The sequence below is a fragment of the Sceloporus undulatus genome, chromosome 4 (assembly GCF_019175285.1).
Source record: "Sceloporus undulatus isolate JIND9_A2432 ecotype Alabama chromosome 4, SceUnd_v1.1, whole genome shotgun sequence".
NCBI classification, from domain to species: Eukaryota; Metazoa; Chordata; class Lepidosauria; order Squamata; family Phrynosomatidae; genus Sceloporus; species Sceloporus undulatus.
The window spans coordinates 112,640,396-112,668,360 of record NC_056525.1 but is presented as its reverse complement, the minus strand read 5'-3'; the positions used below and the strand labels follow the sequence as shown (position 1 = coordinate 112,668,360).

The 27,965-nt window shown below is 42.9% G+C and overlaps 1 protein-coding gene across 1 annotated transcript in view; it reads left to right on the top strand.

Annotated features, from left to right (window-relative positions):
• Nucleotides 1-19,841: 19,841 nt before the first annotated feature.
• Nucleotides 19,842-27,965, top strand: part of COL11A1 (collagen type XI alpha 1 chain) — a gene marked incomplete at its 5' end in the record, with an annotated part of 325,199 nt that continues 317,075 nt past the window's right edge. The window contains one exon of the mRNA XM_042464341.1: nt 19,842-19,935. Coding sequence (XP_042320275.1) covers nt 19,842-19,935 — 94 coding nt within the window. The remainder of the gene's footprint in view (nt 19,936-27,965) is intronic.

Genomic DNA, 27,965 nt, shown 5'->3' with positions numbered 1-27,965 from the left:
TCCAAGGCCCTTTCATACTACTCAATTATGACCCCACTTTAACTGTGATTCTATTTTAAATGCCATGGCTGGATTTCTGGGGCTTGCAATTTGGTGAAGCACTGAGGGATATCTTTGGATGGGAATTCTAAATGCTTTCCCCTAAACTGCAATTCCCAGGATACCATAGGATGGCAATTAAAGTCGAATTATAGTGCCATAATTCTAAAGTGTGAATGGACCCCTGCTCTTTGTATAGGTCTGAAATGATAACTTGCAGGAGGTTTCCGAAGTTAGGTCAAGGGCCACATGCCCTTATATGCTGTAGATTGTTCTCACCTGCATTAGAGCTTTTACAGACAAATAATGGTGATCTGCCAAACAATATGCAATAAGTTCACTGTGAACTGCTGTCTTAATACAAAATAGTCTTCAGCCTTAAAGTTAACAAATTCTGTAGATTATTCTAGATTTCAGAAGTAGATGCTATTATTGACAAAGTCTACAGCGTTATTTTTTTTTTTTACAAGGCCACTCAAATAAGGCTTGTAGTAAGTAAACTGCTAAGTAACTGGAAGATGCAGAGCAATTGAAGTCTGCAGGAATATATGGAGCAGCTGGGGAAAGCTGGATGCAATATATTCAAGGAAGAAATGCTGGATTTTATATAGCTAAGGGAGTGGACAGAAAGGTATTTACAATGAGATTTCTGAATATATCATCTGGAAAGATAGTTGAAGAAACAATTCAAGCCTATTTTAACATACTGCAAAATGGAACCAGATGTACAACCTTCTTTTTCAGAGCATATTACAGCATGGTGGTTTATTTATTTTTGTATTCATTCTGCATTTTTATCCTGCCCAATTCACAAGGTTCTAAACTGTATGAAATAAGTAAAACAAAAAATAAACAAAACCCAAGAACACACAAATATACATACAGTCAGCCCTGCATATCCACAGATTCAGAATCCACGGATTCAACCACTCACAGTTTGAAAATATTTTTTTTAATCCAAAAAGCAAACCTTGATTTTTCTATTTTATAAAGGGACACAATTTTCTACCTCATTGTATATAATCATACTTGAGCATCCACATGTCGGGGAGCAGGGGGGATGTGTCCTGATGGCTGACTTCCGAGTCCCATGCACCACTTGCCATATGGAAATCAGAAATCCTCTGAGGGCTGGGGGTGACTCCTGCCTTCTGAGAGGGCTTCGCATGCCCCAACCTATTTTGCACCCATGAGTAGAATGTCACACATGGCAGTGATGTGGAGGGAGTGTTCCCTTTGGCCACCAGTGGCATCCCTTATGGGGAGGGCAGGGCTTCTAGGGGGTGGGGCATCCAGGGATGGGCTCAAAGGGCACTCCACCACCTCAACTCTGCAGCATGTAGAATGGCACTGCAGTGAGGGGGGGCGCTTGGCCCCCTCAGACCCTTCCAAGCATTCTGAGTCCCATGTAGCCAGGGCTGGCGTGGAACTGGAAGGCAGCGCGCAGCCCTCCCACTCCCGGTGTGTACTACCTCACAGGTGACATTCCCTCAGGATTCACCCAGTGTGACCACCCCTAATGATGCACTGGGCCCTGCCCTGGAAGCCCCACTCCCTAGAAAGCCCCCCCCCCCACAACACACACACCAATGAAACCCTAGACGGGGATGCCACTGAGCATTGGGGTTAAGGTGGAGCTGTTCCTAGATGCCATTGGTTGCCATTTTGCAGCTAGGGGAAAGGGTATTGTTGCATGGAAGTACAGGATACTTTGCTGGGCAACATCCTTGAAAGTAACTACCTTGGCATAGCCAGTTATACCAATGGTTACGTGATCAAGGGCTCTGCTACCAACCTTTGTTTGGCAACCTGGAAAAGTCTTTAAAACATCAATTTGCTTTTTTTAAGGCTTTAAAAATATCAATAATTTTAAGGGGTAGAATTATGGGACAAGTACTAGGTCTTCTCTTCAATGCCTTTGTTCTATGGTAACAGCACAATTAAGGAGGTTCCAGGTGATCTGACCTTGCAGTATATAAAAAAACTTGCACAACAGATAGAAAAACTGAAATTTGCACGTAGGAAGACCAGGCCAACCTGATGTCCAGCTTGGGGGTTACCTGAAAATGGGTAATGGTTATGTTTTTGACATGAAAATATTCTCTTAATAGCTCACAAAGCTTGACAAACTTTGAGAAATACAAAATGAAAACTGGAGTCTGCAGTGCTTGCCAGGAGCATGAAGACTAGAAACAGTTATTGGGAACTAAGATCTACTGAACTCCTTTAGATTTATTTCTAGCCAGATATGTAGATAGGAGATTGCCCTGCAACTCTGAAAAGCAGTAATATGCAGAATAAGATGGTCAGATGCAGGGTATTCGATTTTCTTCATAACAATATCTTCACTCATATGAGGCTTCAATAATACATAAGCCTTCAGAAATTCAGCTATATTACTATGGTCAAAATTTCATTAGGAATATATGCATACATAAATCATGTGGGGCCAAGAAATCACATTGTGCAAACAGATGCAATTCTGCTGCGTTAGCAATGGAAGTGTAGTTGTGGAATAACATATTCATTGGTGCCTTGTCTTTGCAACTTATGTACTGTGCATTTGTGTTGTGGTTGTGCATCCAATATTTGCATTGTGGGTTTGTATGCAGTAATTTGCATTGTGGTTGTGCATCATACATTGCGCATTGTGAGGTGGTACCTAGCCATTGACATGTGTTGTGCAATGTTGCTATACTGCATGGGGGTTGCATAGTGCTTACACAAAGGCGGGTTACAAACCGCCCATTTGGGGCGGGCTGCACCCACCCCTTTCCCGGTGTATCGGGGCCTCAGTGGTTACACCAGCGCCGCTGAGGCCCCGATCCGCCGCTTTTCAGGCGGCGGGGAAGCAGCAAAGGCCGCTTCCCCGCAGCCGAAAAGGGTGTCCCTGGGGCTTCAAGCCCCAAGGACAACCACCACGTGCGGGGAGGAGGAGAAAGGGGCTGCTTGGCCCCTTTCTCTTTTGGTCCCGTCTGGGCGCAGCCGTGTGAAAGGCTGAGCCCAGCGACCAAACCAGGAAGGAGCTCCGAAACGGAGCTCCTTCCAGCTCCGCGCGTAGGGCGCACTAAGCACCCTGGCCGGTGTGAGAACCGTCATGTCCGTTGGCCGCCCCGTATAGAGGCGGCGGACTCCGGTGAGTCCTCATGGCAGCGGCCGGTTGAACGTTCCACCGCCGTTTGTGTGCGCATAGCGCACACGTAGGGTTAAGAGGTGTGGAGCACCGCCCTTTTCTAACCCTAGTACGAGCTTTGCTGTTTACTTTTGTGCCCGTCTATAACGGGCCAAAGTTTGTAGTTCTTTAAAGGATGTTAGATACAGTGTGTGTTCTCTGTAGTATACTGCATCTCTCTCTCTCTGTTGTGTTGTTGTGTGGTGTATGCCAGACATGCAAGCAACGTATTTTAAATATGAAAAATTCATATGATTAGCAGCAGTATCCCCCTGCAGTAAGGAGCCATGAAGTAGGAATGGACAAATGCGGTCCTATATTTTTGTGTAACTTTGTTGTTGTTTTATGAGCTAGTTTCAAAATGCATCTGTATGTTCACCTTCCTGCATTACCATCCATCAGGTAATCTTCTACCTTTGCTCAGTTCAAACAAATTGTTACGAATGAAACTACTATGTTAGAGTTTGGGCAATCTGCCTGGAAGACTGCAAGATTTGGACAGCTGTCCGCCACCTTGCAGACATGTTTAAATTCAGATTTTCTTCCAAAATACCCCAAACAAAAAACAATTGCTTAAGGATCCTACTGAATTAGCATTCAAAAAGGTTTAAGGACCATGAACAAGTAAGGTACTAACATAAGGGGTAAATTAGCATTTTCAGCTATCTTTTGATATCTTAACATGCTTTGGAAATACAGCAAGATTTGTAAGCACACAGAAAACTTTAATGAGAAGTTATCCATTGCAATTTAACAACTGCCACGTTGCCCCCATGCCACCGTATAACACTGGTCTGTACAGCCTCATCGATAAGGAAAAGTTATGGGGAAAAATAGCAAATATATAAATATGTACACACACACACACTTCCTTTCCTTCTTAAAGTTTCATATATTTTGTGGTTATTTTGGAAAACTCATCTTCAGCATTGTTTTTTCCCCAAAAAAATAACAACACCATGAATTGAATAGTTAGCTCACCGTTAATGCTTCATTATGCTACGATACCCCACTGTGGTGAAAATTATATCAAACTTCTAAAATATAGTAAAATATGGGGGGGGGGGCTACTTAAAAAATACATCATTTTCCCTTACACTGTAAGTCCACACTTTACAAAATTCTTTGCGTAAAGAAATTTTAAAAGACTGAATCCCACAAACTGTGTTTAAACCAACAAAGCATCTATGGGAGGATGACAAAAGAAGGGTCAAGATGTTTTGCTTGACCTCACCAGGTAGGCTGGGTTCCCCCTCAGGCCAGGGCTACACATTTAGTAGAAAGAGGTGACCAATGTTTGAGATATTACAATTGAAGGCTACTATCTCTTTCTATTACCAAGCTTTCTGTGCATAAAAGGAACCACAAATTAGAATATTTTGTGGATGAGGAAAGGCTAAAAGGACATCCAAAACAGAGAAAAATATATTTATTGGTGGGGAGTGATAAATTTTGAAAGAATGTTTATATTAGGTTAGCTGGATAAAATTATCATTCACACTTTACCAAAGAAACTTGTCTCAGAACAGTGCTGTAGCTTTAGAGGACTCCCTTGGAGATTTTCTTAGGGAGAATAATAGAGGCCAGCAAACCTATCCAACAGAATTCATAAAGATGTCTCCTGATCCTGAACATTTGATGAAGCTCGCCCTCCCTCCAGTCCATCTGCCTTGGTCCAGGCCTGGAGGTAAGAGAGGAACTGGCTACCTCTTACCCTTTCCCTCCACCACTCCCTTCTCCTTCTGTCTCTTTCTTTTAGATTGTAAGCCCAGGGCAGGGAATCGTCTAACTAAAAGATTGTATGTACACGCGCTGTGTAAATTTACAGCGCTTCATAAATAAAGGTTAATAATAATAATAATGAAATTGCACTCCATTTTTTTGGACATCGAAAAATATAACATATATAAATATATTTATTTTATTGTTGTAACCTGCCCGGATTCTCTTGATTGGGTGGGCTAGAAATAAATCTATTATTTATTATTTATTATTATTATTATTATTATTATTACAGAAAAATTGGGGAGAGTGTGCGTTGTTTTTTTTTGCTGCAGCCATAGTTTTTAACCCAGTGTCTCCTTGCTGTACTATCTCTCTGTGTGTGTCCCACATAGGATATTCAAAGTGTGTGTGTGTGTGTGTTGTGTCTATACCGGAGAAGGAAGGCATGTCATACACCAGATACAGATGAAGCACCTCACTGTGGACTATCTCGAATGCAGTCCACAGCAACTGGAAGGCCAGACATTCTCAGTTGCTTCAACCTCATAGTGAACTGAATATAGTGAACTGAATAGTGCTAATTTTGTATTCAATGGCTATGATTAGTACAAGGTCTTATTGGTGGCCAATCAGTTTCTTCGTAGGCTCCAACTTAAAATCTTTCAAATCCTCTTCTTCTGCCCTTATTGATATTATGTCAGATTTTGGATTATATCCTTTGACTGCTTGTTACATCTCTCCTCACTACTAATGCCACCTCATTTCTTAGTTACTCAGTAAAACACTGATAAAACACTGTATTACAAAATGTCCCATTCCTGTCTACTTTAACTTGCTCACGTCAAGTATTGCAATGTTTACACATTCATTTCTTGTTTTCCTCTGTCTACCTCCCTGATCTGCTTCTAAAAGTCATATTCCTGTAATATGTGTTTGCACAGGTTTGGATGGCTTTTATCTCTGAGAATGTCAACAGCTGAACATCCATCTGTTTGTGTCCAATTGCATCATTAGCCCACAATGCTACGTGAGTTGTCCTCTTTCTGCTACCCCAGTTGCTTGCTGACATGACCTTCCAATTCCGTGTGTGCCATGTTCTAGCCACGATCTCTCATTTCCAATTTTTATTTCTCATCTATCAGAAGAGTCATCCTGGTAAACATCACATTCAAGAGGAAGTTATTACCATGTCCTCCATCTATGCAATACTAACAACTAACAGTTTAGCCATAGGTGCCACTGCCGTTTGTCTCTAAGAGAATCCTCTGCAGTGTCACTTCCACCACCCCACTATTGCTGTTGCCCAGTATGCTGTTTTGGTAACATTTAGTATGGCTCCCCCTAAGCAAAAGCCCAATGTGACATCGGAAAGGGGCCCTCTCTAGCAGCACTACTACTATCAGTATAGGCTCTTGCCTCCCAGCGGGACATGCAATCCGCACAAACTGTGCAAAAGGTAGACCCATATGGTGAGATAATAAATTATTTATTGTTATTAGCTACTATTAATAATTGTAGAATATCAATATATCTTTTTGTTACTGTAACTGTATCTAGAGCTTATTTTTTACTAACCGGTAGATATGAAGAAGTGTACCTTTACTTAAACACATAAACAGATGGTGGGAAAATATTCAGAGCTCAGTTTGCCACTGCTTTTCTGTTCCATGCCAGTAGTGGATCTGACAATGCTACTGGAGACTTTTGCAGGAAGCCAAACCATGTTATTGTAGGAAATTTGAGCAGCGCAGTGGGATAGCTGAGGCACGTCAGGAAACATCCAAGCACATTTTGTTACGTATCAAGTTGGTCTTTGATACTGTTCTGCAAGAAACCAAAGCTGCCATGTAGAAACAGAAGAGTAACTCACCTGAGCCAGCCAGATAGATGTCTCACTTGAGTAACTAGAGCAACTACATTTGTGTGCAGAAGGAAGTCCCAATTTTGCTTTCCCATAATTATCAAATATGCATGCCATTGTGAGGGGCCAAGAACTCTGAGAAGCCAAGGTTTATGCTCATTGGGTTAGGCACAGTACTTCCAATATAAACAAGCCTATGGACTTGTTGAGGAAAAACTGGAGCATCTGAATTGCAGGGTGTGTGAGAATATATTGAATATATATTCAATCCAGGGTCTTTGAAGCCACCTCCCACTACCTCAAATTCTCCCCCAACTCCCACTTTTTTTTAAAAAAAGTGTTATTTTTGGGTGAAAATGCCCCCAAACTGTCCCCCCAAAATGGATGCAAACACCCCCAGTGATCCCAGCCCCTTCAGGACCCCCATTCCCTTTCAAATTCCTACTTCACACTCCTTTTTCCTTATGAAATAGCAACAAAAAGACATCACCTCTGTTCACCATTTGAGAGGGGAAACAGAGAGGAAAGAAGGTATTTTGGGTGTTCAAGAGTGTGTGCTGGCTCTGGGGAGGTGTCAGAGAGGTGGAAACATGGGTACCAAGTTTAAACATTTTATATAGTTGAACTTAGGTATCTGTGAGGGATCCATTTTAGACACCTCTGCAGATATCAAAACCTATGGGACCTCAAGTTCCATTTGTCCCTAATGGTGGTGCGACATATATGCACCCAGTAGTGTGGTCATGTGCATACATCGCCATTGCAGACAATGGAGCTTGCTGTCCATGGATGCTTAAATCCGCAGATGGCAAGCCTGTGGATAATAAGGCTCCACTGTATGTGTACATTAGCTTAAGGAATTCATTTATGTATATGAATAAATTAACACATTTAAATTAACTTATGGAATTCATGGTCACAAGAAGGTGGCAATGGACACTTCTAGCTTAGTTTTATTAGACAAAGTGTTTACAGATCTATAAACATTACCACCCTTAACAACTTTAAAAAACTGTTAAGATGGATCTCTTCTGGCAGGCCTTTCTGGAATAGACACCAGGCCACCAGAAGTAAGTCTAACCTATTTATCCCTGATTCTTTGTTGTGTCATTGTTTGTCAATGTTATTATTTTAAGCTATGTTTTATATTGCAAATTGTTTAATTGTAGTTTATGGTGGGGTTGTAGGATATGGATTGTATGTTTTAATGTTGTAAACCGCCCCAGTTGTGTTGCGCAGAGGGGTGGGGTAATTATTATTATTATTATTATTATTATTAATAATAATAATAATAATAATAATAATAATAATAATAATAATAATAATAATAAGCAATTAACCAACATGGTGAAATGGAACCTCCATCTGCAAAAGCAACTTTTTCATTTAGTAGTTATGTCCAGCAGGCCATACCAAAAGACATAAATCACAGCAAAAACTTTAGAAACCCACATATGCTACATGTGAGCTTTGATGAGACACCAACAATTTTGCTGGACTACACTGATCTTTGAAATGATGCATGAAGACAGTTCTTCATTTGCTTATAGCCCACAGTTGCCTTTTACAGATATGAATCTGAGAGCCGAAACAGACTGGGTTGAAACACTGGCTTCCCGGTGGCTTGGAGAGGTGGCACACGTACAACACATGCCCTGACACTACCCTGAAGCCATCCAGAAACTGCCGGGCTGCCCACATGCAAGCCAGCTTCACAACACTCTGGCAGTGCAGTGTTTATACACCGCATGCCGTAGGAGTGCTGTAAAACTGTGGTGGGGAGGGTAAATCCGGCTTTTTGCCAGCTCAAAAAGGAGCAGCATTTTGTCGGTGTTTTTTGGGCCGACAAAAAGCCAGCTCAGGGCTGCAGTGTGCAGTTGCCATGGCCCCAACCCAGCTCTCTCAGGATCAGCCTCTTTTGTCCCTAACGCAGCTAAGAAAGTTACTTTCTAAAAGTGACTAGTTACTATTATAGCTCCAAGACCCAGAAATCAAGTACACTCTGCCCCCCCATTCACACGAGGCATCCCCCCACATAAAATTAGGAAAACCACAGATATAAATAAATATAAAAATTATGAATGGTATTTTTTGTTACCCGAGATAACATTCTCTGGGATCTCTAGTCTTCCAGCTCACTTCTAGGGTGAACTTCTGAAGCTGACCATAGACTTGTGCTGGAGGATCCAGAGATTCCTAGGAAACATATTAATGAAATCTGTGAATCATCAAATCTGTGAAAGATAAACAATAAAGTGGGTTGGAGGGGACTACGCTAATCGCTATAGTTTACTTCCCCTTTTCTCAAAAGTAACTAAAAGAGATACTCATAATGAAGCCTGAAAGAAGTATGAGCCAGCATTTCAGCCATGTGATACTTCTGCTTCACCTAGTGAGGCCACACTACCAGTACAACAAAAACAACAACTAGAATTGACACAAATAAGAAGGCAACTAACCAATAGAAGTACATCATGCCAAGAATGGTACGATTGTGCATAATTGCAAACTGGGATCCATTCGTATTTTCCTGAGGCTGAGCATTACAGGTCAGAACATTTTGGACTTTTCCTCCTGGTCATACATTGGACTACCTGGAGCATCCCCTAATAAGAACATCATGGCAAGGGGAAATCCAATCAAGATCAGTTGCAGGGAGCTTGTTTTGCCTTCCCTTTGAAGGAGAACTCTTATTAGAGCTGAAACCTACCATTCAGCCACCAACCAGGGATACATACATACATACATACAGTGCTGGTGTTTTATAAGAGTTAATTCATCACCACCACAACTATCATCACCATCCAATGTTTGAGGTGGCTTTAAATTATTCTAATAATAGTATCAGACAGGAAGTGATAGGCTTTCCAACTTTGGCGCTGTGCAACCCAAATACAATAAGCAATTACACTGAAAAATCTGTGGAATTTACGGTGGATTAGTGATGTGGACACTTGTCAAAACCTGTGAACAAATGCCTACATCATCATTTTACAAGTGAACACTTACACCTATATTTCCTCTTTCTATTTTATTGTCTCATCTAATATCACTGTATTTTAATCATTAGTTTTTATTTGGCTATTGGAATGATACTGGATCCAAAAAAATATTTTCCGTAAATCTAAAAGTACTTGGTGAGTAAATATTCTGCTTTACTGGGAATCTTCCTTTCTTTTCTACTAGACATGTTCAATATAAAATGGTTGCGTCAGTTGCTTATAAAAGCATCAGAAGTTCAGATCAAGTGCTAGTCTGCCCATACATCTGACCTTCACAATCTCTGTGTGACATTTGAAAAATGAAGTCATCAAGGAGACATGTGGTTTCCTTCTTTTTGTATGTGGTACCTGATCAGATGTTGTGAAAGCAAATGCACAGGTAACTTCACAAATCCACTGCTTTATGACTGTAATCTTCAAAGCCACCCAGTTGTTCAACACACAACCTGGACAACACCAAGTGCAGTGCTGAGAGTGTACCACTCTCTGCCTTCCTCCTTCTACCTGTTCTGCTGACACTGTTATTGGTGCTACTGCAGAACACAAGGCTTGCATTGTTCCCAAAGTCACAAAGGCAGAATTTTCTTTAGTGCCCTCATTCCTAGGCCAACACTGCTTGTCCATCTAAAAGGCAAACACAATGAATTCCAGCCCATAGAGTGTGAAGTCAGACTTGTTGCTGCAGCAACCACAGAAATGAATTAACAAGTTGCACTCTTCTTTTTCTCTATCAGGTAGGGAAGGCAGAGGGGGGACAACAACAATAGGTGCTAGAAAATGTCCTCTGTAAATCTCTTGAGGAATGATACACGTCCACTACTGCAAATAAATCTCATTTCTTTATACAGCATTTACAGGTAAATGGATCATAAGTTGTAGGGTAAAGAAGACCTTATAGTAGTATTGGAAAGCAATAGAAAGGGATTTGCACATTACATTGACTGTTAAAATGCTATATTTTTAAATTCAGTTATATTTCAATTGCATTGGGGGAACATTTCTAACAATTAACTTTAAATTGCTATTTAAATTTCTGTTACGCTACTATAAAAGCTCCACCAATTATGATTTTACTCTTTCCTTCAAGAAAGAGCTTTGAGTTTTGAAAGAAATAATGCCCAAGTCTGGCAGCAGAACTCTAAGCAGAAGTAGTCACCATTGCTAACTATATGTGTGTGCATTACAGGCAGTCAAACAGGCAAACAAATGATCAATTAAGAATTCCTAGAGCCAGAGTGGTGTAAGGGTTTGAGTGTTGGTCTATGACTCTGGAGATCAGGGTTTGATTCCCTGCTCACCCATGGGAGCCCACTGGGTGGCCTTGGGTGAGTCACACATTCTCAGCCCCAGAAAACCCTATGACCTTAGCATCACCATAAGTTAGAAACAACTTGAAGGCAGATCATCACAACAACAGAGGAAGGAAGCACTCTCTGGCCATCCCACATGGAAGCCCATGGACAAATACCCTCAGACTGCCTTCATGGCTTGAACAGCAATACTTACGTCCTCAGCGAATAGATGAACCCAACTTATGATTCTGCTTTTGGGGGTTTCAGAGCACAGAAGGGAATACAACTGTCCAACATCAGCCTTGCGAGTCTAGCCTTTCTCTATGCTGATATCCAGAAAGATAACATCTTTTTCCTCCAACAATTTGCCTTGGGTCTTGCAACACACATTCCAAAGATTTGAAGACAACTGCCCAAGCTTCCTTTGCTTAGCCATCAGATCACCTGAGAAACGATAAGCAACAATGCAAAGGAATTAATTTTTTGGCTTGTTACACGTGGGTGAAAACAAAATATTTTCTACCAAATGGTCAAAACCAAAATATTTTACGGGGAAAATCCTAGGGAAAATGAATACAGTGGTACCCCGGGATACGAAATGACCGCGTTACGAAATTTCCGGGATACGAAAAAATTCCATAGGAAAAAACTGTTCCGGGTTATGAAAAAATTTTTTGGTGCTTTTCGGCGCTTTTTCGCACGAAATCGCGGCTTCCAGCGCTAGCGCCTATGGCTTTTTCGGGTTGCGAAAGATTTCGGGTTACGAAGGGCGCCGCGGAACGAATTATTTTCGTAACCCGGAGTACCACTGTACATGATAATATAAACAGCTAATCTTGCTGATAATATTAGCATGTTTGTTCTTGGCTTTAAAATAAATAAATATTTAAATATTGGAAACATTTCAATAGATTTAAACATTTAATATTTAAATATTACAAAACTGAAAATAATGAGAAACTCAGGGATGGCTCTAATAAAGACTGCTCCATAATGAATCTTCCATCTCTTGCTTGTAAAATCTTGCATTATTTACCAGTGTTGTGATGCTAGAATCAGTGGTGGCTGGTGTAATGAATCCACAATAGGTTTTAGTCCAACCTTTAAAGGAGCAAACCAGAAAGCTGGAACTACCTTCAGTAGCTACTTTTAACATTAGAAAACCCAGCACAAATTCATTAGTGGCTGAGGATATGGAGACTGAGGATGGAGAAAGACATATGGTGCTATTCTAATACAGGTAACTGTTGCCACCCCTTATGGACAGAAACTTTGCATGGAGTCATAGGAATGCTTATAAGTGTACATATTGTGATGTTGTTAATGATTACTGAATTTAAGAAATCAGGAGGTACAAACAACATACCATGTAATTAAAATAATTCAGGGAAAATAACCCTACTTAAATGCCTACCATAAGGCTACTTAGATGTAATTTGCTTTGCTTTCAGTGGACTTGTTCTTAGGAAAGTGTGCCTCAGATCTCCATCTTCACCTCTTAATTGCAAACAGTAGCTCTTAAGGGACTCTTTATTTACTTATTTTGGGACTGAGATTTAACTTTGTTTTAAATCAAATTGAACATTGGCTTTCCAGGACGGATCTACTCCTCTTTCTTAGTCCTGTTCACTCTCTAATGAATAATGAACACTGAATTTCTCAGATCCAAAGGCTCTCTCTTTTCATTTCATTTTTGTTATTTGTTATGCACCATTATTTGCATTTGAAGGAAACTGGGATTAGTCTGTAGGTAATCATTCAGTCGTGTATAAGAAAACAGGCTTTCTTGAGAGCAAGTCCCATTGAACTCAGTGGGCCATATAATAAATATGAATAAATATGTATCAGACTGAACAGTCAGTTTCCATCAAAGGTAAAACTTTTGTCTTGAGTTTACAAACATAATAACGTGGAAGAGTCACAATGGGCTCCTTCAGTAAAGAGGAGGACAGAGAAATACATTTTCCATTCACTACTTAGCCCTCCCTTCTTTGCCTGAAAATATAAGAATGTCCCATCTGTGTGGATATAAGAAAGCAACAAAGATGTAACCAAGGAACTCATCTGCATACATGACAGGCAGCATAATTAATATCATACAATCCTTAGTCAGCCTCTCCACCAAAATGAAGACCTCACAGATCTAACAACTGAGGAAATCTAGGAATTAAGCAAGCAATGCAGCAGCATAGCTTTTGGAGAGCTGGTTGACATAAAGATTTATGTACTGCATGTAATACCATCTCTGCTAACTTTTTAACAGTTGCAAATGTTTCTTAGCATTTCATATCACATCGTCTTGCTGGAAGAATAACTGTAAATCTCTAATTTGTCAAGCGATAACTATATAATAATTAGCACAAACGTAACATATATCAGTATGCACCTATATAACATTATGCTTTTGAATAACTGGGGGAAACAACACATTTGAAAAGTAAATATTATTTTTAAAAGCCTTCTAAAAACCTTTAGATCACCATTTAGAAAGAGGAGTGGATACAATATGTGTGTGTGTGTGTGTGTGTGTGTGTGTGTGTGTATTAGCCTTGTATAATTCATTTTTCTGCTTGTTGAAAATAAAATAATAAAACAAAATTTAAAAAATCTAGTAAAAGATAGAGTGAGCCATCTTAAGTGAGTGGCAATACTAAACTACTCAGATCAAGAAAAATATATTGATCTTCTTATCAGTTTTCAATCGTCAGCAATAACATTTAGGTTGTTGCTGCTGTTGCAGCTGCTGCTGATGGCTGGCATTCTGTATTGTGCTTATAAATCTGGAACCTAGGGTTATGAATCCATAACTGCTCTGTATTCAGTTTTACATACTGTAAAACTACATAAATGCCACCTTAGCCCACCTTGAAAGCCAGTAGGCAGATTAGATGAAGGAGGTCCTTTCAGCTTCCCATCCAGACACAGGGATGAAGTTTCCACTTCTCACCCACCTAAGTAAGCAAGGCTACAACAATTAGAATCAGGATCTTGTTGCAACTCCTTACAGCCATTTTCACTGGTGGGAGCAGGATGGAAATATTATTCTCATTGCACCGGGTTCCAAGTTGGAATGAATCTCCTGGTTCTTAAGGTGGTCTGGGATGGGGGTTGAGCAAAATACATTACTCCGTTACATCTATGTAACTAAGTAGGTATGGTAGAATATAATAACCAAATTTACCTTGTTGCTTACCTTGTCACTCATTCCTAATAGTAACAGCAATAAGTATGTCTTCCACCACAGGTGACACAGCCACAGGTCTTGGTTCAGAGAGCAGTTTGTGAACTGCCTTCAAGTTAGCTTCAGCTGATGGAGACCCTATGAATGAGAGACCTCCAAAACATCCTGCCTTTAATAGCCCTGCTTAGGTCTTGAAAATTTAGGGCTGTGGCTTTTTTTAATGGAATCAATACACTTGTAACACAGTCTTCACCTTTTCCTATTGCCTTCAACTTTTTTGAATATGAGGCAGTGAATGGCTAAACTGTAACAGTATTTCCTGTGAAATATGGACAAAGAGTCATGCACTGTGGATGCAGACTTGCCTGCTGTTTTGCATGCTAACTCCTGGTGACTATAGGCAATGATTGCAGAGGGCTGTAATGGCTTCAGCCAATATCTGCCTAATGCTGATTTCTGGTGTGGGTTGTGGGTTTTTTTGTTTTGGGAAGGTGATTGTTCTTTACTGAATGCTTTTGCCTTCTGTTGGATAATATGAATTACAAACACACACCCTGTATGCTAAATGAAGGTAGGTCACAAAGTGACTTCTAGCTAGGAGCAATTTCCCCCTCCCCTTGTATTTGGCTGCTGAAGTGATTATGCTTTTAGGCTTTTCCTTGCTTCCTTTAAACCTATGACATAGTCAGGGAATTTATTCAAATTCCTTATGTCTGTCTGAAAATTTTTAACCCTCTGTGGCTGGATGGAAATAGGTAGTCAGGCCCTGAATCAAAAAGTTTAGTGAACGGTATCTATCTGCCTCTCTGTCTATCTGTCTATACAGAGAGAAACAGAGATGAAAAGAGATTTTCTTAACTCTGCATTATCTCCAGAAGTCTTTTGAAGATGATGATTTTTGAAGTACATCACTCTATTTGCTCTATTTGCCCTTAAACAATTGACTTTCTGGCCCATGGATATTAGTTCATAATTCATAGTCTATAGTGCTTGGTAAAATTGAGGGCAATAGGAAAAGAGGAAGACCATATTCCAGATAGATAGACAAGAAACCAAATTCATGACTCATGAATCTGCAGGAGCTGACCAGAGCAGTTAAGGATAGGGTAGCTTAGTGGTCTCTCATCTGTAAGGTTGTCATGCATCAAAGTCAGTCTGAAGGCAGTTAACAATAGGGAGTAAACTCCATTGAGTTCCATAAACCTCTTTCTAGTATGTTTATACTTTGGATTGCAGTGGTAGGTTTCAGTCCTATGCACACATATCTGGGAGTAAGGCTATATCTACACTGCAGAATTAATGAAGTTTGACACCACTTTAACTGTCATGGATTAATGCTAGGGAATTCTAGGATTTGTAGTTTTGTGAGATGTTTAGCCTTCTCTGCAAGGGAGATCTGGCGCCACAACACCCAGGATTCCATAGGATGGAGCTATGACAGTCAAAGTGGTGTCCAACTTCATTAATTCTGTAGTGTGGCAGCAGCCATCTCACTGAACACTGTGGGGCTTACTTCTGAGTAAACATTCCTAGGATAACAGCATAAGCCTATGGTGAGACACACTGCTAGGTAACCAAATAGTGAAAGTAGTTCTTTGTATTATTTGAGGCTAAACATGATTTTAAAAGGAATGTGTGGGTGAGTAGTAAACATTTTTGTGGGCTAAAAAGTTTTAAGAACTTATTTGCAGAGTCAGCTCAGTTTTAACCTACAATATTAACTTCATCTACTACACATCAGGTCCTAATAGTTCTTTTCTGAAACACTTCCAGCATAAAAACCTAGAATATGTCAGCAAGATGAAATGCGAAAAGGTTTTCTTACATCTTCCTTCCCAGCACCAGTGAAGGCATCCCCTTGTATGTGCTGGTCTACAGAGGCATGGGTGTGACCAGCTATTCCTTAGGGTGGGTTCATTTGGTCAGACAGGGATACTTTGTTCTTCACCATTCACATAGTGTCTTTTTCCATTCACTTCATGGTGTAATCACAGACCAAGCACTATGTGGAGGTCTGAGAGAGAAAAAGAGAGAAGTTTCCTTCCTAACTGTATGTCTAAAATGTATCTTATAAAATTACAAAGTCTCTTTCTCCACATTGCAAATACAGGCTCCACTCATCAATTGCCTGATCCAAGTTCTTAGTACATTTTATATTATTCCTGACAAGAGATTAGTTGTTATGTCTTATTGGACTTTGGACATTGGATTTACCCAGCTGGCTTACAACTCCAGGGATCATCTGCCATGGCCTATGGTGACTGGGGGAAATTCTGGAAGCTGTAAATTCTGGAAGTTACAAAACAGTAACTATTGTTTTATCACATTCATAATTCCATTGTCTGTTCTGAACTACAGTCATCATAGAGCAGCAAGTCTCTCTTTAAATGCAAGTCTTCCTTTATCAGCTCTAAAGTGAGAACTGGGCATTCTCATCTTGAAATATCTGAAGGGATGTCATTAGAAGACAAGGCAAGCGTATATTCAGCTCTTCTGGAAACTAGAATACAAATTAATGAATTCAAATTATTAGGGGAAAAAACATTGTATCTCAACGTTAGGAGGAACTTTCTAATGGGAAGAGCTGTTTGACAGTGAAATAGACAGCTCTGGGACTCTTATCTGGAAATCTTTAAACAGATGTTGGATAACCATCTCTTAGCTGCTGTAGGACAGGTTGAGTCTCCCTGATCCAAAATTTCAAAATCTGAAATATTCCAAGATCAAAAAAATTATCCACATGAGTAGCTGAGACAATGACACATTTGCTTTCTGATAGTACAGTGTACACAAACTGTGTTTCATGCACAAAATGAGTAAAAAATATTACGTATAAAATTACCTTCAGGCTATGTTTGTAAGGTGCATATGAAACATAAATGAATTACATGTTTAGACTTGGGTCCCATCTCCATTATGTATAAGCCAATATTTCAACATCCAAAATAACATCTGGTCTCAAGGATTTTGGCTAAGGGAGACTTAACCTGTATTCCTGCATGGCAGAGAGTTAGACCCTTAAGGTCTCTTCCATCTCTTACAGTCTATGAACAAAAGGGGTAAATGACCAAGGCATGCTGAAGCACTCCCTGTTCAGAACCTCAAGAGAATTCACTACCCCACACCTCTGATCCCTTTTGGTTTTTAAAGCTGATCCTAATATACTTGACTGGAGGACAATATTTATTTTTTGTTAGCTCTTTACATAAATAGTAGTCTTTGCCTACTATATGTCCATGAAGGTATAATGGTGATATAATTTTGAAAACAAGATAAATCTAAAGGGATGGCTCTGTTGCAACAGCAGAAGCAATTGTGGGGAAAAGTTTAGAACACAATGGAGTTTATCAGACAAGGGAAATTGGAAGTATAATCCAATGGCAATCTGAACGCAATCATGGGGTTTAACGTTATTGTATGATAGACTACCACATGCAATCTCGGGCAATGGGAAGTCACCCCTCCGTTTTCATGGACTTGGAATCTGCATCCCTTGCCTGTTGGCAAAATGCTGCCATTCAAGCCAATGGGGCTTGAATATTGCCAATTTTCCATTTTTGTGGGTGGTCTGGAATGGATCCTCATGAAAATGGAGTGGGGGCAACTGTGTTGTCAGTTTCTGAAATGAGAAGAAGATTAAGAATGGGAAGGGCAGCTATGAAAGAACTAGAAAAGATCCTAAAATGCAAAGCTGTACAACTGAGCACAAAAGTTAGAATCATACAAGCCACTGTATTCCCTGTTATCATGGATGGATGCGAGGAGCTGGAGACAGTTCAGATAAGGAAAGACCCTTGTGGTTTGTGATTGTGTGAGTGGGTGAGATGTGGCATGAGCGTGTGGTGCTGGAGAAGAGCACTGAGGATATGCAGGTGGCCCAAAAGACAAAGAAATGGATTTGGAACAGATCAAGCCAGAAATCTCCCTGGAAACCAAGATGACAAAATGAGGCTTGGTGACTTTGGGGGACATTCATTTGGGCATGAATTGGTGGGGAAAATATAATGCCAGAAAGGTGGAGGGAACAGAAAAGGAGGAAGGCCTGCATGCTAGATGGATGGACTCTGTTCAGAGGTCACAGGTATGGGTTTGCAGGAGTTGGGCAAGCAATGGAGGAGGAGGCTTGGAGATGTCTCATTCAGGTCCCATGGGTTGAGATGATGCCAGGGCAGTTCACAACCACAAATTATGTGTATATGCTACGTCTATTGATTATACTGGGCTACATTCTGTATTTCTTGTTCCCGGCCTCAAAGATGGCAACATATACAGCTGACTGTAACAGTGACAAAGGTGTCTGTCCAAAATTTGTGTCTTTGCGGAAGGTGTTTTTTTTACTCCCTCACAGTGGAGAAAATAACCCGGTTTGCTGGCACGCTTCAGGGACATAGCTAGGATTTTTTAGGAAGGGGGGGAGTCCAGACTAAGTGCCACCATATAATGGGGCTTGGGTGCGGCGGTGCAGCAGCACACACCATTCATTTTTCTAATGGAAGGGGGGGGGTCGGACCCCAAGAAAACTCCCCCGGCTACGTCCCTGACGCTTAACTCTTTGTCTGGCTCAAGGCTATGGAATCCTGGGAGTTGGAGTTCATTGTTGGGCCCGAGCGGAGCAGAGTTAAAGCGGTGCCAAACTGGGGTTAAATCTCCAACGTGGACGCAGCCCCAATTTCACAGGCGTCTTTAGTATGACAAAAAGAGCACCTGCTGGGTGGCTGCCCTCAGGATTTGGAACTTCCTTGCGCAGGAGGCAGGGCTGGCGCTCCCTCTGCTCTCCTTTCATCCACAGGCAGGCGACCTGCACCCCATTCTATTATTACTATGATTATATTACTATTATTATTTCTCGTTCCTGCCCTCCTGGGAGCACTGGTCACTGGGCTGAGGCAGCTGCCTCACTCTCTCTACTCGCTCTTGCCACTGGCCTCATGAGGGGCCAGGCTCCGCCAATTTTTTGGGGAGAGGGGCGGCGACTCGAGGGGGGGGGGGGGCATTAGCTTTTGGGAACGAAGGGCCTCGCAATGGCTTAGCCTCCTTGTCTGTTTGGCTGGGAGGCTGGGCAGGAGAGGAAGGAGGGAGAGGACGAGGAGAGGAGGGGCAGAGGAGAGGGAGGGAGGAGGAGGGGAGAGGCGGGGGTCCCCCTTCTCTCTTCCATCTCTCCTTTCCATCTCTTCTTTCTCTTTCCTTCCCTCTTTCTCTTGGGCCAGCCCTCTTTGCGGGATGCCACACACCTTGAGGGGGGATGCTGCGCCTTCGGTTTTCGGAGTGAAGAAGAAGAAGCCCCCTCTCAAAGTCGGAGCTGAGGCAGGGCGAGGAGGCCCCACGTGCTTTCTTCTCTTCCTCCTCCTCCTCCTCCTCCTCAGCAGCACCTTCGTGCCTTTTCCTCCTCTCCTCATGGGCCAGTGAGGGGAACAAGAAGAAGAAGAAGACCAAGGCAAGGACGACGACGACGACGTCTCTCTTGGGATCTTACAAGGGGGTCGAGGGCGCAGAGAGGGGTCCGAATTGGGGGGAGGCCCATTGAGACGACGACGACGCGACGACGGGGAGGAGGCGGTGGGGTCGCCCCGGTGGAAGACGAAAACCGGGTCGCCCCCCGCCGCCTCTTTTCCCTCACCTGGAGCGCCTTCCTCCTCTCTTGCAGCCGACCCCGGGCAGCGGAGGTAAGAGGCAAACTCTGGATGCAGCCACATGCCAGAGATAACCCGGTTCGGCCCCGCTTTAACTCTTTGTTTCTATGGAATTTTCGGGCCCACGCACAAAGGTTCTTCTCCGTCTCTTTAAACGCTCTTTACCTTGAAAGCTGATCAAATCCATCAGCTCCGTTTGGCCCAAAGGGGAATTCAACTGGGGGGAGGAGGGAGGGGTGGCGAAAGCTGGGTGTTTGTGTGTTTGTTGTGTTGTGTGTGTTTCTCTCACACAGGACTTTTATGAAAGGGGTCAGAGGAGGAGGAGGGAGGTGGATCGGAACTTGATCCACTTTTCTCCACTTTGGGTCCCCAAATATCAGCCTCCTTTTGAAAAGGGAGGTGGGGGAGAAAAGAGCTGGGGTCCTTTTTTTAGTGAATCAGGTGGAGCAACAAATCGGGGGAGACATGTGCGATCCTGCTGGTTCTAGGAAGGTTGCATATAGTGACAAGTTTCATGGACGTGACTCTACCGCTGCGAACGTTTCGGAGTGGCACAGAGATCTTTGACGCCTGGAGGGGGTCAGTGGGGTCTTTCCCATCCTCAGAGATTAGGTGTTCCTTCCCTCTGCCCTGGGGTTGTACAGCCCTAGATGCCCACCCCAAAGAGGGGGTATAGTAGCCCCGCTGTCTCCCCTGCAGCTGACGTGGCAGGGCAGTGACAGGACCCTCCCTCCTCCTCGCTGCTGCTGCCTCTTCCTCCTCCCCCTTTAGGTAGGAGCATCCCTGGCCAGCGGAGGAGGGAATGTCCCTTAGGGGTCTGTGGGCACCTCTCTTAGCCCGGTGAGGGTCTAGCTATATGGGGGCTTTCCTCCCAAAAGAAGACTGGAAATGAAAGATCCCTTCAGTCCCTAAACATCTAGCATTCCAGAGTTGTGAGGACCTTCGAACTTTTTCTCTTTGCATTCCCTTGGTCACTTTCCTTTGATGCTACAGAGCTATAGCCCTGTTAGTCTTGTGGATCAGTATGTGGAGAGAGATCTCGCAGCCCCCTTGAGATTCACTGAAGAAAGAAAGGAGTTGGCAGGAGGAACTCTTTGTAGACTGGCAGTCTGCTTCTCAGATGCATTTGGGATATTAATACTAAATAATTGTAGAGAGTCTGCCGCCCCTTTGAGGACTCACTGAAGGAAGAACTTGGTAGCATCAGCTTTCCTAGACTTCAGTCTACTTCCTCAGAGCATTTGGGAAATAATAATATAATAAATAATAATAATATTAATAATAACCAACTATAGAGAGATTTTGATGCACCTTTGAGACTCAGTGGAGAAAGGAGTTGGCCGCATGAGCTTTCCTAGACTTCAGTCTGATTCCTCAGGTTGCATTTGTACTGCTGAAGTGAAGCAACTGCAATGCTAGGCATTTGGGGGTGAAGGGACATTTCATTAAGCGGCAGAATTCTTATTTTTGGGGGGAGAGGATGGAGCAATACTTCCTCACCTCCTCCCATAGCTGCACCTTTGCAGGCAACCAGTCTCCAAAAGGGAAGAGTGCCTTTTCAAGCCAGCAGAGAAGGACCTTTGGGAAGGGGGGGGGTCAGCTAAGAAGGGGATTCCCCAAGGGGACGTCTCTCCTTTCCCACATCTGGCAGTCATTCTAGGCAAAGTCCCTTGCTGCCAGCAGAACAGCGGCTGCGCTGTCCTCCATCAGGCAGTGAGGGGGTCACTGGATAGGAGCAGCCTTTACCATGCCCCCTCAAAGGGCCAGCTGCTTTGCCCTTTGTGGGTCTTCCCTCTCTCTATGATTGTGGGGGAATGTCCTTAGTGTGTTTTGGCTGTGTGTGTAGTTCCCCCTCTCCCAAATAGTCCAACCTGATGAAGCAACTGATTGATGGGTGCCTTTGATCCATCTTTGCCTCCTTTGTGTTGGTCTCAAGCAAAACAGCTTGAGCTGTTTCGGAAGGAAAATCTCTTGTACAACTTTCTTTTACCTTGGAACAGCTCTTGGTTTTGTAATTGTCCTGTTCGGTTTCCAGTCTGAATTTCCCTTATAGTCAGATCAGGAGACCCAAAGGTGTGCACGCTCCCTCTTCCCTGTGCAAGAGAGCTCCCTTTTCACACCTCTGGGTCTCTGGTCACCTCTTGGACTTGCATGTCAGTACACCAGTCTCTCTCTCTGCCCCCTGCTGGCTCAGCTTGAAACTGAGTGGAGGAATAACTCGGTGTTTCCAACTCACTCTTGTATGGAGGTGTGAAGGAGTCTCCTTCTTTCTACCTCTGAAAGCCCGGGAACACCCGCACCATGGGCACAGCTTGACTTCAACCAAGTTAAGCCATTTAAGAAGGGATTCTGTAAAGATGAGCAGCGTGGCTTGTTTTCTTCACTTCCTTTATTGTGCGCCTCTCTCTCTTTTGCAAAAAGCAAAACAAAATCCCTGAATGTGGTTGGAGGCTTGTTTTCCTGGCTACTTGTTTTGTCCCACATTAGGAATTAGACATTGAAGAGAGTGGCGGAAAACAATGTTTTGGAATGGGGATTCTTTCCAAAGGAATGAAAGTCGCTTTCTCCAAATGCAGCTCAGATGAATGAAAATTTTGACACAGGGTATTTCATTTTGCCACATGGTGCTGATATTCTTGGTGTTGTGATCCTCTAGTCTAAGGTCTTCTCTTTGTGAGAATGGCTGCGGACATAGAATCAAACTAGAAGAATCCTGATGAACACAAGTATCTGACAAGGATTTTGACAAATTCTGAATCTGCTCCACACAAATTTTTTGTTATTATGGAACAAAAAACTCCCCGGGCATTCTGTTGTCTTGTTTTCTTTCCCAGAAAAGAAAGTTTTTGAAATGTGGACAATGTAACTACGGGGGGGGGGGGGATATAGGATACGGGGGAGGAAAGGAGTGGCCGAGACGCTGCTCCTTTCTCCCCCCACATCGTTGCAATGATGTGCCCAGAAAAAGGCCTGTGAAATGCGCTCCTTTATGCCACACTGCAAGGTCCTTAGCGCCTGGGAGTGGTGTTGCTGTCTTCATGTTCCGTGACATTTAGATGTGGCGCCCGAGGCACGTCATCCAGCAGTGTGCTGTCTGAACGCGTGTTTATCCAAAATGGTACTGGAGAGCACGGAGTGTGCAGACGCTCCATGCTCCCCAGCCCTAATTTTGCCCTCAGGCCACCCAAAGCGGTGTCTGTACGGGCCTAAGTTTCCCCCAACCCGTTGCTTTCAAGATGTTTTCGACTATAGCTCCCATCTGATGGGGTTGTAATTCAACACATCTGGAGAACACCACATAGGGGAGGGTTTGTCTAAGTCTTGGTGATTTAGTGGGTATTAAACCTCCCAAAAGGCCATAGGTGACAGTGCCTGTATGTGTGCTTCTTTGTTATTTTTACTAGCCCTCAAAGATCAGGAACTTTGGTTATCAAAGCAATAAAGGAGTTATTGTTTTTAAAAGAAAAACTATATACCATTTTTGATTAATGATCGTTGTTGTTGTGTTCTTCAACTCATTTCTGACTTATGGCAACCTAAATGAACCTGTCATGTGTTTTTTCTGGCAAGAAAGAGGGGGGGGGTTGCCTTGCCATTCTCTGAGGTGGAGAAGTGTAACTTGTCTAAGATCACCCAGTGGGTTTTATATGCTATAACCAGGAGCCAGGGTTCAGATGCAGGAGAAGGCAGGGGAGATGTGGGATAGGTCGCAGGGGGTCACGGGCCCAATTTCCGGATGCAGGAGAAGTCGAGGATGATGGGATCTTCGCAGGGGGTCCTGGGCCATTGTTTCGATGCAGGAGAAGGCAGTGGGATGATGGATAAGGTCACAGGGGGTCACTGGGGCCAAGGTTTCGAATGCAGAGAAGGCAAGTTATGATGGATTGTTGTAGGTGGCAGAGAGACGAATCATGAAGGAGAGGAGGGGGATGGTGACCTGGATAGGTCGCAGGGGGTCACTGGGCCAAGGTCGGATGCAGGAGGAGAAGGCAGGGGATGATTGGGATAGGTCGCAGGGGGTCACTGGGGCCAGGGTTCGGATGCAGGAGACGGCCAGGGTGATGATGGATAGGTCACAGGGGGTTCACTGGGGCCAGGGTTTCGGAGCAGGAGAAGGCAGGGGATGATGGGATAGGTCGCAGGGGGCACTTGGGCCAGATGTTCGGATGCAGGAGAAGGCCGGCGGATGTGGGATCGCGTCGCCGGGGGTCAAGGGGCCAGTCGTTCGGATGCAGGAGAAGGCAGGGGATGATGGGATGGTAGCAGGGGTCACTGGGGCCAGTGTTGGCATGCAGGAAGGAAGGCAGGGGATTGATGGGTAGGTCGCAGGGTGTCGGGGTCATGGGCCCGTGTTCGGATTGCGGAGAAGGCAGGGGCATGATTGGGGCTAGGTCACAGTGGGTCACTGGAGCCAGGGTCGGATTGCAGGCGAAGGCCAGGAGATGAAGGGCTAGGTGCCGGGGTCACTGGGGTCAGTGTTTCGGATGCAGGAGGAAGGCAGGGGATGATGGGATAGGTCACAGGGGGGGCCAAGGTTTGGATGCAGGAGAAGGCAGGGGATGATGGGATAGGTTGTAGGGTGGCAGAGAGGATGAGATGGCATGAAGGAGGAGGAGGGGGATGAAGGAGCAGGACACAGGAGGCCAAGGGGGTTGACATCGGAGTGATCTTCCACACCAGACCAATTGGAAGTGAAATCGAAGTGTTGAAAGCGAATTCTGTAAATTCACTTTTCCCCCAATTTTACCAAAATGAGGGCTCCACGGAAGGAGCACCCATAGAAAGGAATCTCATCTGATAACACAGTCACATTATAATGTGAATTCACATTGTGGACCCGCAATCACCCCGGATCTGAGCTCCAAAAATCCCCCCAAAGCCCCGTGTGATATACTCCCATGTTGGTATTGGTGTTCAGTATGAATTAACCTATACTTTAGAGTAGCTATAGAACATGAACAATCAGATACAATTTGGGTTGATTCTTTTGTGTTAATTGCCTTAATGTCTCTACACTGAGGCAGTGAATGAGATAACTAACCCCACCACACAGGACATCCACAAAGTATTCAACTTTCTGAGCAAATGGAAGCACTGATAATCCCTCGAGTAATGGCTGCTGGTTAATTTATTCTGACTGTATGCATTTTAATTATAATTATTCATACTACATTAAAAAGAAAGAAAGTTACTTCACATGCCCGGATTCAAATACTGGCTAAGTCTGCTTAGTTTCAATGAAAAAGCAATATAAATATAGTCCAAGGAATTTAAAAGAAGGTTATAAATAGATAATCGCCCGATCACCTAGGGTGAGTAAATGTCTCACCCGGGTAACCAATCAGAGGAGCTTTTCTTAACTGGAAGAAAGGTAGTTCTTTTTTCATCCCACGTCTCCCCACTTTTTTTTGTCACTGACGTAAACCAATGACTGTCCTAAGGATACATAGGGAGGCAGGTCAGAGAAAATTATGGGATAGCAATTTCTGTGGACTGATTTGCAAGTCTAATAAAAAGAAAACACCTTTTAAAAAGTTAACAAGGGGATTCGTTGTGCTACTCAAGCACCTTTTGAAGCTAGAGTCTTCTACAAGTAGAAAGAGGCTTACTTTTCTTGGCTGGATATTTCTCAGTATGCCCATTTTTTCTTAAGCTGTGGAGCTATTTGCAGAAACCACAAAATGGAAACACAAGACCCCAGTTGTATGGAAATGGGAATAGAATTTCTGCACAATATTTATAATGAAATAGGAAACAATTCATACACTCCTCTCTTTCTGTGTGTTATTCACGTAAATCCATTCCATGCCAAAGCAACGTGAACTATTTAAGAGCTGCTGATTACAAAGTAGGAATTCCTATATATTCTTGAATATACTTAACTATATAGATAGGCTAAGATTTGTTTCCTATTATCAGTACTATTATTTTCAATAAGAGATGCTCATGCATCAGAATGGTTTGTGCTGGGATTTAGGGGGATAAGGGCGTTCTGCCCCTGCAATGAATTTTCCTTCAGTCCCCAAATTTCTGGCATTGCAAAGAGGGAGACACTGACAGTCCTTCACACATAGACTTGCTCTATTTGCTGTCTTTGTATTCCCTTTGCCTGGCTATTTTTTTTTGGAAGCCTAAGTGTATTTCTAGATGCCCAACTGAACTTTTACGTTACTGAAATGGTAGAAATTTGGGGATTGAAGGAAAATTTCATGGGAGGCAGAATTCTTATCTGGGGGCAATACTTTTTGCCCACTCCCCATAGCTGGAATCCTGTCTTGTGCTTGGTGCATTGTACGTAATGTACTACTGACTCACCTGTGCTGACTGATGTGGCTAGATGCAAAAGAGGTCTCAGCTTCTGCACTGTTAATAGTTGTGCAGAAGAGAAAACTTCAGTCAGCCCTCCTTATCAACGGATTCTTTAGCCATGGATTCAAGCATCCATGGCTTCAAAATATTAATATATAAATTACAAAAAGCAAGCCTTGATTTTTCCATTTTATATAAGGGGGACCATTTTACTATGACATTCTGTTTAATGGGACTTGAGCATTTATGTATTTTGGTATCCTTAGGCGGTCCTGGAACCAAACCCCAATGGATACCAAGGGCCCACTGTAATTGTAATTTGTGCAACAAACTATCCCTGCTGAAATTCCATCTTCTGCACAGTTAGTAAAACTGCACTAGTCCAGCATTTGCATCTGGCCACCCTAGAGTATTGACCAACATGCCAGGGTATTGACTGCCATTACCTCTGCATACTTCCTCCACTTTGGTTATCCTGATCAGCCTTCTGTACCTTTAATTGTAGAGATGCATTCAGGAATGAAGCTGAAAGTTTTTCTTCACAAGGATGTGGCTGTTAGTGACATGATCACCTGCTACATTTTTTGTGGAGCAAGTTGTTTAAAAAACAAAGCATGAATAGTAAAACAGATGGTAATGATATACTATATTGAGACTAACATCACAGTTGTGGACAGCATCATTCACAGCTAAGTCCCATTCAGTTCAGTGCCACCTGCACCCAGGTGAGGAGGTTGATGACTGTAGTTTTACAACTCAAACCTGTGCATCTTTACACAGAAGCAAGGCCCACTGAGCTAAATGCATCTTTCTGGATACATGTACAGGCTTCAGTGTTTGTCACACTAAGAATGTATCTGCACTGTAGAATGCAATTTGACACCACTTTAATTTCAAATGCTCCATCCTACAGAATCCTGGGATCTGTAATTTTGCAAGGCACCAGAACGCAGTTAACTTTCCTCCAAAAGTTAAAGACCATGTTAAACAAAAATCCTAGGATTCCATAGGATGGAGCTCAAAAAGGATGTTGAGAAACTGGACCGTGTCCAAAGGAGGGTGACTAAAGTGGTCAAGGGTCTGGAAACCATGTCCTATGAGGAACGACTTAGGGAGCTGGGGATGTTTAACCTGGAGAAGAGAAGGTTAAGAGGTGATATGATAGCCCTGTTTAAATATTTGAAGGGATATCATATTGAGGAGGAAGCAAGCTTGTTTTCTGCTACTCCAGAGAACAGGACCTGGAACAATGGATGCAAGCTAAAGGAAAAGAGATTCCACCTCAACATTAGGAGGAACATCCTGACAGTAAGGGCTGTTCGATAGTGGAACACTCTTCCTTGGAGTGTAGTGGAGTCTCCTTCCTTGAAGGCTTTTAAGCAGAGCCTGGATAGCCATCTGTCGGGTATGCTTTGAGATTTCCTGCATGACAGGGAGTTGGACTGGATGGCCCTTGTGGTCTCTTCCAACTCTACAATTCTATGATTCTATGTAAAGTGGTGCCAAATGGCATTATTTCTGTAATGTAGATGTACCCTTAGTCTCCATTCTGCTAAGTATTGTAACAACTAACCATTTATCTTATTTATTATTTATTTATTTTATTTTTATCCTGCCTTTCTCCCAAAAAGGGACCCAAGGTGGCTTAATTACAGTGGGTCATAAACGTGGCAAATCTTGTCTGATTCCAACCCATTGTGTGTTAAGGAAAGGAGGTAGCTATTGTGGGGAGAAAAAAAATGAAAGAGTTTCCT